The 11,363-nt window shown below is 41.2% G+C and overlaps 2 protein-coding genes across 9 annotated transcripts in view; one reads left to right on the forward strand and one right to left on the reverse strand.

The window, feature by feature from the left end:
* The window catches only part of LOC129352589 (serine/threonine-protein kinase WNK1-like), a 29,083-nt gene extending 23,794 nt beyond the window's left edge, over window positions 1–5,289 (forward strand). For all 8 annotated transcript variants that reach the window (XM_055021771.1, XM_055021828.1, XM_055021691.1 and 5 more), the window contains 5 exons: window positions 580–751; window positions 826–1,010; window positions 1,091–1,228; window positions 1,305–1,516; window positions 2,466–5,289. In XM_055021771.1, coding sequence (XP_054877746.1) covers window positions 580–751; window positions 826–1,010; window positions 1,091–1,228; window positions 1,305–1,516; window positions 2,466–2,852 — 1,094 coding nt within the window. In that variant the 3' untranslated portion in view covers window positions 2,853–5,289. The remainder of the gene's footprint in view (window positions 1–579; window positions 752–825; window positions 1,011–1,090; window positions 1,229–1,304; window positions 1,517–2,465) is intronic.
* A 174-nt stretch (window positions 5,290–5,463) lies between these two features.
* Window positions 5,464–10,587, reverse strand: rad52 (RAD52 homolog, DNA repair protein). Its single transcript, XM_055022263.1, has 12 exons — window positions 10,486–10,587; window positions 9,736–9,790; window positions 8,621–8,722; window positions 8,418–8,511; window positions 8,221–8,288; window positions 7,789–7,907; window positions 7,630–7,705; window positions 7,335–7,558; window positions 7,059–7,249; window positions 6,177–6,251; window positions 5,646–5,852; window positions 5,464–5,573 (listed from the first exon to the last, which is right to left on the reverse strand). Exons 2-12 carry the CDS (start codon window positions 9,778–9,780, stop codon window positions 5,512–5,514), a joined length of 1,263 nt encoding a protein of 420 aa, XP_054878238.1. The 5' UTR covers window positions 9,781–9,790; window positions 10,486–10,587; the 3' UTR covers window positions 5,464–5,511.
* Between the last annotated feature and the right edge of the window lie 776 nt (window positions 10,588–11,363).

Raw genomic sequence — 11,363 nt, forward strand, 5'->3', positions numbered from 1 at the left:
CACTGTGCTTTACAGTTGGTACCGTGTTGAAACAAACATTTTCTCATCAAATCTACGACCTGTAGGTCATGTCTCACGCTGCACAGCCATATGAAATCCAAGCATTTACCGTTTGCCCTCACGCATTAATTAACACATAAACATTTTATAATTACATTTAAATGTATTCATTCTTACAAACAATTGCCTTGGCAAAAAGCTGCTAAAGGCCGCGTTCATTTTGAAAAATGAAAAAGTCTAATATCTACCATTTTAGAAATGTGAATAGGCGTTGATGCTCCAAGAAACGTAGCAGATGGAGATGAAAACCGTGGCGACATTAAGTGCCCCAATAAATGAGAATGTTCAAAAAACTCTTCATAAACGTCTCTGGTCTTTAGGATGGTAGTTGAAGTCTAGTCTGAAGGATTCGTTTTGTTGTTTTTGCGACGAGTCAGACCTGTTGGTGTCTGATTGTTATAGCTCAAGCTGGCATGATGTTTATGCTGAATCCATCAGACCCAGTGATGACAAATGTTTCTGTATCATGAGGTGAAACTTTATTTCAAGGAATGATGTTCACTGTTTGATTTTCTGCAGTGACGCCAGCTCCAGTAGCAAACTCCAGCTCACAACATGGCAGCGGTTTGCCGAACGGACCGTCGTCCTCGACCTCTGACCCTCCAAACCCACAACTCCATGAAACCAGTGAGGGGGACTCTGAAGCAGAGGACGAAGCACTTCAGAAAGAAATCAGTCGCCTCAGAGAAAAGTGCGTCAAACATTTACTTACTGTTGAGATTTACATCATGCAAGTTCAAAAAGATAACTTAATATCTCCTGCAGACACATGAAGGAGATTCAGCTCCTCCAGAGTCGTCAGAAAGAGGAAATAGAGGCACTGTACTCCAAAATGGGGAAATCTCCACCTCCGACTGTCGTCTCCCCTGCCGTGGCTCTGGGCGGAGGTCGGCGAAGACGCAAAAGCCACAAATCTCGCAGCAGCAGACAGCCAAGTCCCAGCCATTCAGGTCAGGACAGGCGGCTGATCATCCCGGTTTCCAATAAAACGTGGTGCCTAAATGTTTAATCCTTGTGTTTTAATGCTCAGGTCAGAGTCATGGGTCAGAGTCGCCTCTGAAGCAGAGTTTACCGTCTGCAACGGGGGCTGCTGACGGAGGCGTTAGCTCATCTGTACAACCACTCGCATCGTCTCCATCGCTGCCAAGCCTCAGTAGTTCTTCCACTGGTATGCTTAATGTCATCGACCAGGAACTGAAATGTTTCTCCAGTTCGCAGCTCATCCGTATAAAATATGTGTGCAGGATCAAGTGGAACCAGCTCCTCCAATGGGTCGAGTCTCGGCCAGAACAACTCTAACTCTCTGTCCCAAATGGGTGGAGCGGCTCCGTCAGCATCTCAGACCCAGAAAACCAAGAGCACCTTTTCTGATGACATGCACCAGCTGGTGGATAACTTTGCCAGAGACGCCAAGAAAGGGCCTAAGACCGGAACCTCTGCAACTCTGGGACTGGATGTAAGCCTTCAGTTTAGGTTTTTATTTCAAGGGATAGTTGTTCAAAATGGGACTATAAACAGCTGATATCTTACATGCAGTAAATAAATCTCAGCTCAGATTAGTTGGTCCTGGAGGCTGAAGGTAGAGATCAGCTGAAGCCAAAATATACATCACCATCTTCAAACAGCTCCAGTTAAAAAAACAAAATAAATCATAAAAGTTCACAGCAGTTTGTTTGAATCGTATTTCAGAAACATCGTAGCTCTCTTTATAACAATGTTGATCTACAAGGTGATCAATATGTTCATGTTTTAAAACATGTTTTCCACTGGAATTAGTGAATTAGTAGCACATTATCTACACTATTTCTTATGTAAGCAATTATTGGTTTCTTTGTAAATAAGCACCAGATCCAAATGTGACACTTTCACATAAGCAGGTCAGATGCCTTAAGACGTTAAAGTTGTTTTTATATGCACAGATTTGATGTAACACCTTCGTCTTGGTTTTGATTTGAAGCTGGTCTCAGACCAGCTTCAACATCGAGCACCAGTTAACCAGATTTAGCTTCAACCTGCAGCTAAAAAATACTTCTAACATCAAGGTGTGAAAAGCTCAGACCTTTGACATCAACGCAGCATAGGTGTCAAAGATCAGTTTAACTTTTGGATGAACTGATTAATAATTGGACAGTGAAAGGTGTGTAATAGCTTTAGCAGACTATGAAGCAGATGAAGGTAAAACTGGGTGGAAAAGATTTGCAATGAAGGTTTTTATCTTAAATATACATCTTTTGTTCACCCATACAGATTTGGCTTTATTACTGCTCTGTGTTCTTTCAGCAGATTGTCTGTAGGTTCCAGTTAATGATTAATTGAATACCGAATTAGTTGACAATTATTTAAATATTTGCTTAGTTGTTTCAGCCCTAATTTCAACAAATCCTTCCCTTCTCGTTGCTACACAGATCATCCCTCCAGCGAATATGGGCCGTAAATTCTCAGCGCCGGGACAGCTGGGTCCAACCCATCACGGAACCTCCAACTGCACAACCACCACCAGCACCCACCTGCCCAACCCGGCCAATCCCGCAGCCCCTCTGGGGCAAAGGAAAGGCTCGCTAGGTCCAGTCAGCCAGGGTTTCGGCTATGCTCCAGCCTCCTACAGTGCTTCTGCGTGGGCCGGACCCACGGGCAGCTGCCAGGTCGGCATGCACACCCCCCCTCAGCCACTAAAGCAGTACCAGCCCCCCACTACTGTCTCAGTGTCCATGCACCAGGGCTACCACATGGGAACAGGTCAGACCAGCCAGGCCACGGTTAGCCACGGAGGGACCAGTCCAAGGCCTACGTAGCCCCGTCCAGGCCCTGCTCCAAGCTGAGACAAAGGGCCGTACAGAGCAGAGAGGTCAGAGGTCAGGCAGTTGTTGACCCAAGAACCACAGCCTCTCTTTGCATTTTGCTGGTTAGCTGGCTTTGTATTGTGCTTTTTTTGTTGTTTTTCGTTTGTTTTTTTATTTCATTTTTTTAACATTGTGTATTATTTCTGTTGAAGAGTTGACCGGTGTGGTTCGAGTCCTCTCAGGTAGATTTCAGTCTGTCTGACAACTGGTGGGAGAGTGCAATACACCTCCACGGCACAAAGCGCGTCATTCTTAGCCTGCCGTTAGCTGTGGAAGCAAGCTGTGACGAGTCAGGCGGCGGTGTCCGCAGAAGCACCGCACACCGAAGGCGTAACCAAAAGCAGCCACAGGTGTCTTGAAAAGCAAGATGCTGCAACATCGTCATTCCTTTAGGAGGGACTGGGACGCTCATCCTTATTGATCTGGACTTTAGAACAAGCTGGGACTGAAGACGGTGGAGCCGGTCCACACAGTGGTGGGAAGTAAAGTCGTTTGGCAAGTGGGGAAGAGAGTGTTAAGTGTACAGAAAGTGTGAAATAAGAAGTGGAGTGATTCTGTAAGGTTAGAGGAAGGACTTGGTAAGTCAGGGAGAAGTGATAGAGCCGCAGTACAGATAGATCCCAGAGACTACTGAGTAAAATGCAATAATGGTGAAGTAGATAACAGTCCCTTATAACCGTGGCCTTAATCCCCAAACACATCTAAACATTGACCTTGTACATAGAGATCAGTCCATTGGGTTCTGATTCTATATCTGACATATTCCCGTCTCTGTGAGAATCTTTGTGGTTTGAGTTTTTGATCATCCAGATTCACCTGTGAGAACATCGACTCACAGTGTTGATCACTACTAGTTTAACTGACAAGGCGCCGCTGCAGGAGTTAACCCCGCCCAAACATCAAATCCCTTCTTTTACTTCAGCCGAGTTATTGCTGATAAACATGCATATCGTATCCAAATTAATATTTTTGGGATAGTATTTAAAGAAGTTTTCTGTTGTGTGGCCAGGCGGTGCAAAGTACACAAATACATGGGTTTACTGCAAAGTCATGTCCCACAAGATATTTGTACCCATAACATTTAACTGTGACCTCTCACATCCCAAAGTGTCTGTTTCTTTTTTTTTCTGTTTTGTTTTCTCTGTGATCTGTTTTTGTAAGCATATATTTAATACAACAGACAAACGTTCTTTATGGACTTGTATTCAGCCATCAGATTTTGATGTTGTTTCACTGTAATTATTATTAAAAGGTTGTTAAACAACATGTAAAGAAATATTAAAAAGTGCAATTGCAGGGTGGTTGCAGTTAATATCGTTCTCACCGTGCAGGAGTGAGCCTGCTGTTTTATTAAGCTCTTCTATGACCGCCCTGCACCCAGTTCCTATTTTTTCGTTGTTGTTTTTGTAAATATGAGGCTTTCACATAATACTCCGTCACCACTCTTAATGCACATGCACTCTAAGCCGTAAACACGAGGAACACTTTAGTGCCTTGCATCCTCACTAATGATCGGTTCCAGATTCATCCAGGCCCTGCAGCTTAAACCAGTACAAAAAAAAGTTAAAAGCCACTCGACCCGGTCGGTTCAGAGCATGCAACGCCGAAACAGACGCAGAACCGAGAGCACAGAGTCAAAATGTGCCGTTTCTTTTCTCTCTACATTTACGTTTGTGTTGGTTGTGTAATCAGCTGTGTATTTCTACTTGACTCGTGGGAACATGGATTTTTTTTTTTTTTTGCTGACATTTTCTTTGTGAATTTATTACTAAACAACTTTATAGAAGCACGTGTTTTAAGTGGAGAGTGGGCTGTACAAAGGTTCAAAAGTCCTCCTGCTGACTCAGCTGCTGTCTCACCACCTCGCAGCAGTGCCATGCTGTTGTTGTTGTGACTCTCTCGCCTGCTTGTAGATCAAATTGTTTAACTTCTCTAGAGAAAAAAATGACTTCCTGCAATGCAGAATATGCAATGTTTAAAGTTTTATAGGGAGCGAGGGGTGTTGGAAACATTTGCATGCTGATGAAGTGTTAACTTCAAGGTTTTTGATAAGTATTTCTTTTACTCGTTTGCTTTCCTGACAGTCGTCGATGTCACAGGCACAACCTCAGCAATAGGTTATCAGCATGCTCGCTTTACTGGGTGTTTATTCCCATCAACAAACAACTATTTCACAACTTGACCACTGCACAACACAAGCTCCCAAAGGTTAGCGTCGGTGTGCGATCACACAATTCCCAGAACCCCCTCCGTCCTGTGAAAGGCCCCGGCGCACAGTTCTACTCTCATCTGATCCCTCCTGACTTCCTGTGATTCTGTGTCTGTTTTGTGTACATTTTTCCACATTGTACAAAATGTAAAAACAAATAAAAATATCAAATACAAACGATGTCGCCGTCATTTGTCCGTCTGCTCATTCCTCAAAAGATTTAAACGTTTTATTCCGATTTTTCTATTTAAAACACTTTTAAGACCGTAATGGTGCACAAGAGGTTTTCTATGATCAATAAGGTGCAAACATTGTGATGCAGCAGCAATGCTGTGCAAGAGGAACACAAGTATATTGAAAATAAATAAAACAAAGGTTTTAATCGAAGCGCAGAGTAAAGTGTCATGTGTCCAGCCGGCGTTTCTTCAGCTGCTGTCCTTGTCTGTAAGGACTGAAGGCCTCGCCTGGAAATCAAGAGGAGTAGAAGTTAAAATAAAAACTTCAACCAGAGGCTCAGACACTCTGAGATGCTCTACCTGGTCTCCCCTGGCACTGATTGCTGTGTGGCGGTCCGGAGTGAGCGTTCGGGCTTCCGGTCGACGCTCTCTGAGGGGTTTTACTTCGCGTCTGCATCTGGTGACCCCCCGGCGTTCTGGGCACGCTCCCTCTGGGAGAAGACGCGCCTGCGGGATCATCCAGCTCCTCGATCCCATCCAAAGTGAAATCCCAGAGTTCTGGATCGTCTGCAGATACAGCAAGACAGGAGGAGGAAACCTCAGCAACTAAACCCGAGGCGATGGATTAAAGTACTGTTTGATCCAGTTGAGATTTCAGAACGGTCAAATATTAGCTTACGCCTACTTGTAACTAATTACTGTCCACATTTTAGACTTTAATGGATCGGTACCATGCAAACTGAATGAACCTTCCCATGAAACCTGCTCTTTAAGATCTACACTTCCAATTGAAAACCTGTGAAAAAAAGTTATTAATTGCAAAAACACTGTAATCACAGATGAGAAGGATTTAAGACTTTTCGACTATTTATGCTGTTTGAATAATCTTACCTGCACACGTGTTCCTGCTGCCTGACTGGTTTCCGGATGTTGGTTTGTCGCTAAACGCAGACGCACCGTCCTCACCTGAGGCGTAGAAGAAGAAAAACTGGAGATCAAATCTTGACATGTAATATATGGACGCAGAATAATTCCAGTTTGTGAATCGACTTTAATTGAGAATAACTTTCTTATTGACAACCTTACAATATTTTAAGTTTTTTTGTGGGAAGCAATCAATCATGCTTTCATGGAATCAGATTTGTCAGACAGATGTTTTCACAATCATTTGACTTAATCATTACTATATTATCTACAAAATGGATATGATTAGGCCTGCCACAATAAGAAATTTTGCTCAGTGACAAATTGTCCCAGAAATGATTGCCATTTGAGACAATTTTCAACTAAAATAAAAATGGTACATTAATGCGAGTGCATCCTCTCAAAGACCCAAAACCTTTAACTTCTAACGAACATGTAACACTGGAGCTGGGAAACATTTTAAATTCAAAATAAATAAACAAAACAACAATAATTAAAATTAATCATGAAGTGTGTGGAAACAAAATTGTGTTTCAAAAAAATATTAATCAGGAAAAAATGTCAGGAGTTTGAAAAAAAGAAAAAAAAAGCCAACTACTGTCATCAAATGTTTGTATTATTTTTAAATATTAAGAGGGAAACATCTCTAATGATTATTGAGTTCATTTTAATTTATCGTGCAATGAATTCATTTATTGCAACAGTCTTGGATGTGATTCACCTTTAAAATGTACTTTTTGTTAAGTACGGCAAATTCAAACACTTTTAATCTTTTCTATGCTACAACACAGAAAAGATTAAGGCTTTACTAAACTGTGCCAATCATATTTTCTCTGGCTGGACCTCTACCTCCCGTGGATCTCCGTCCAATCGTGACCTCCGCCTCTTCAGTCTTTGCTTGTTGCAGTTTCTGCTGCAGCTTCTTGGCCTCCATCTCCCTCCTGAACTCCTGCTGCAGCTGCTGCTGCCGCAGCTTCCTCAGATGTTTGGGGTCCGTATTCGGGGCGGATATGACGACATCAGCACCGTCTGCGGCTGACCTTTAGAGGACGAAGGCGACGGTAAGAAGTGCTTTTACAGCGAAGATGACAAACGAGATCGCCCCGCGAAGCACGGTGTGTTCACCTGGAGACGTTTTCTGACTTTATGTCGGCTGCAGAGTCAGCTGAACTGGGCCGGCGGGCCTCTGATTGGTTCTGATTGAAGACTCTGGGATCCAGCGGCATCCTGGCAGGTTCTATTGCACTCATTGCGTTTGGATCTCTGACCAGACTGCAGAAGCGGGCCTTCTCTATGGACGGCTGGCCCTCGCAGCGCTTTGTCTGTGCCGGGTCCAGATCCGGACGAGGCTGTGCAGAGAGAAGCGGTGATTACAGAAACATCGACACAAAGCTTCAGCTTCAGCTTCGTCATTCCTCACCTGTTTGGGAATCTTGTTGATCGCAAGGAGGTATTCTTTATCCAGGATGCAGTTTCCCAGAGCGTTGCCGAAACATCTGCCCGTGATGAATAGAGACGTTCATTTTTCTGCACCAATCCAAGCAAATTCGAGAAAGAAAAGCATGAAATTCTTCTTTACTTCAGAGCTCTCTTCATGCCGTCTGTCACAGCTTCCTTCCTCGCCTTCTCCAGAGACAGAGCTTTAGACCTCAGACCCTCGCTGACTCCGTACCCCACATCCTCATGAAACGACCCATCCTGGAGGGAAGCAAATCGATCCATTTCACAAACTGTTATTGATGATGACAACAACATTTTTTTGCCATTTGGCTTTACCAGTTTTGCTTATTTCAGGGTCTCATTACAACAGCACCCCTCGCTTTTTCACATTCGAATCAGGAGAACCAAGCATTCCTCTACAATTATGCACTACTTTGTGTTGCTTTGTCAAATAAAAATCCCAATAAAATGCATTGAATTTTGTGATTCTCATGCAACAAGACAGAAAAATCCTCCAAGCAGACATTAACGAAGAGTTTGTGAATCACATAATGAAGAGTGATTGTCCAACCTTCAGCTGCACTTTGACAAACGCACTGACTCCAACATAAAACTTCCCATTGATGAGGTCTACAAAGTCTGAGAACAAAGGAAAACTTGATTATTTTTCAATTAAAAATCATTGTACATTACTTTACTACTCACAAAATACTGGCATTTGACAAATAACATCTTGCGTTTGACGTCGACTGCACAAGCACTTCTTACCGACATTTTGCTGGGAAATGGAGTGAGACCATCCATTGTATCCAAACATCTCATTGGCCAGGCTGATGACACGATGTCCTTCAATGTAACAAACCTGTCCAAAACAGGAAAAAAAGGTCCATTTAGCTCAAACCCCAGAGGTGGTTTGTTGCAGGAAGTCTTTAAAACGTTGGACACGGCTTTGAAGAAACACAAAGTGTTGCCTTTTGTCCTCCTCCAGCCATTCTGGAGCTGATGAACTCGGGTCCCAGCCGCTGCCGCAGCGCGTCCTGCACGGCCCGGTACTCCTCCGCCGTGTAGGTGCACTGTCCAGAGACAGGTGCAGCATGTTATAGAGTAGGCGTTTAATGAATTACATGTCATTTAACTCTAGATTTGTTTCTTATTCTAGTAAATATCAGTTAAGTTCAAGTTTACAAACCAATTTAAACAACACAGTGCTTCCCATTCAGGAGTGTGGTGAAGAGAGCTGTAATTATTGTACGTTATTTTTCAAAAATGTATGTTTTTCCATTCAGTTGAGGTAGAAAACAAAGCCAAACTTTTTTTTCTCTGACCCTAGATATTGCAGAACTTCAATACACTATTTATACAAATTGTCTTTTCTTTCTTTATTTATTTATATTTGTTGCAATCTTTTACAGCTTGAATCAACTCTGTTTTAAGTCCTATAATTCCAGTCAGATTAAGAACTGGATTATCCAACACTAAGGAGAAGTTAACTGCAGAGCAGATTTGATCTTTGGTTCATTCATTTCAAATGTAAACGTGAAAAAAAAGAACCAGTTTTCATGCTGTGTTTTTCATAACCTTTCAACCCAACTCAGCTTTCGTCAAGTCAATTAATTTCGAAAGCATATTTTAAAACAACAACTATTGACCAAAGCATGTACAACTAAGATTATATCAGCATTATCGGTTCCATCCAACATTAGAACCACAGGAACAATAAGATTTAAATTTAAAATTGCTTAATGATTAAAATTAAACAATCGTTCAAAAAAAGTCTAATGCATTCAGTCATTAAGTTAAAAAAATAAAGTACTGAAGGATACATGGAAAAATTCAAGTAGTGGAGTTCAACAGTGGAGCAAATCAGAGACAATTTATGTCACATAAAATTTAAATAAACTCACTATTTTTTGGACAAAGATTTTTTGCAGCGTAAATAAATATTCATAACTTCATTCAAGCCACACATCTGTCAAAGCTAGCAACTTTGTTTGACCTCAATAATCAATTACATTTGTTTAATTTATTACTTATTGTCCTTAATAAATATAAAAATGGCGCTTCTCTCCACTTTGTCTCTGCTTACTTGTCCAAAGCTCCTGGATGATGCATGGACTCTCTTCTCCTCCATAGCTGTCGTCCTAAAATGATGAAATGCCCAAAGTGGAAAAATGCATTTACAACATAAATAATCATGCATACATGTCATAGCTCAAATTAAATGGGAAATAAGCACATAAATGATTTTAGTAAAATTGGCCAATAGTGAAAACAAACACGAGATTTATGAATTAAAATATGAACTCGCCGCATGATAACATCTTTATTCTGAATTTATTGAGTTATTTCTTTGTCCACCATGAAATGACTAAAATTGTTGCAACTTTTCATATTCCACTTATTTTACTTCCATCACCGGAGGCTCTCCCATTTACTTTTGGGTAACTTACTATATTTGCTTTTGCTTGAGTCAATACTGTAAAAGCTCCAAATGTTTAGTTAATATTCCACTTATGAAACATCATGTTCAGTTGTTTTCTATTTAGTGAGAAATGTGACGTAAATGTCAACCATTTGTTGACTTTTGTTGTTGAATTATGGCCCTTTTGGACTTCCATAGGTGTACATGAACACGGAGCACAGTCCCAGTTTCTCTTTCTATTGAGTAGCTCATTTAAAACTCCTAGATTATTTGTAACATAAAAATAACCAGTGAAGAGTTTATTAAATGTTGGATACTTTCAGGAAAAGCTCTCATTCCTCCCTTTTACTTGCTAATACGGTTTGTATGCAGGTCCGACTACCAATAACTACGAAACATGTAAGTATAACTCACCTGTTTCAGCTCCTTTGAGCTATTTTTATGATAAAAGTCCAAAGAAATATGTAACAAATGTGCAGTTTACGCTGGAAAAGTAGCAACAGCGTGAACTTCCCGCTCGTACTGCCGATGGGAGGAGCCTGTTCATGCTGCCTTCAAGACTGTCGGAAAGGAAAGTGTCAACAGGCCCACGGCTACGAGGAATGGTTAAAAATTCATCATTTAAGAAAAAACGATATTCAAAAGACAACTTACTTAATAAATGTATTTAGACCCCTTTAAACTACAACTGATAATATAAGGAGCAAGCGCAGGGAGTTTTGGTAGGAAAAATTTCGAGGTGAACTTGAAGTTTTGTGTCGTAACGTTTTATCTTTAAATTTAAGCAAGAGGAGACAAAAGACAAGCCAGAAAAAGTCAAATAAAAACCAGGCAGATATACTTTTAAAAGATTCAAATCCGCAGATAACATGGTCTATTGGAAATTGCACAAGCACAACATGAAAAATAAAATGGAAAAATTTATATCTGTGAGGTTTTTAATCATTTATTGTTCTTTTGGTCATTGGGATGTTTCCTTTGGTGGTTAATTTGTCTCATAATATCAGCTATTTTCCACCTGTACAGCTTAATATTTTGAAACATTCATCCAGAGCTTTGGGGCAGGTTCAAACTAAAACTTAGTCATATTCCAGAATGATTAGGTCTTAGTCTTCTCTTAAATTCAGTGAGAATCTGGGGAAGGACTTAAAATGTTCTGTTCGCAGATGACGGAGGTGCAGAATTGGACCATTTTCCCAGTCTCTAGTGTACAAAACTATTTACTCTGGCGATGATGAAGAATACAAATCCATGTTGCACTTTTTAGATGTTTGTGTTTAACCCATCCAAAA

This window comes from Poeciliopsis prolifica, unplaced genomic scaffold, assembly GCF_027474105.1.
Source record: "Poeciliopsis prolifica strain line A6 unplaced genomic scaffold, Auburn_PproV2 SCAFFOLD001, whole genome shotgun sequence".
Lineage (NCBI taxonomy): Eukaryota > Metazoa > Chordata > Actinopteri > Cyprinodontiformes > Poeciliidae > Poeciliopsis > Poeciliopsis prolifica.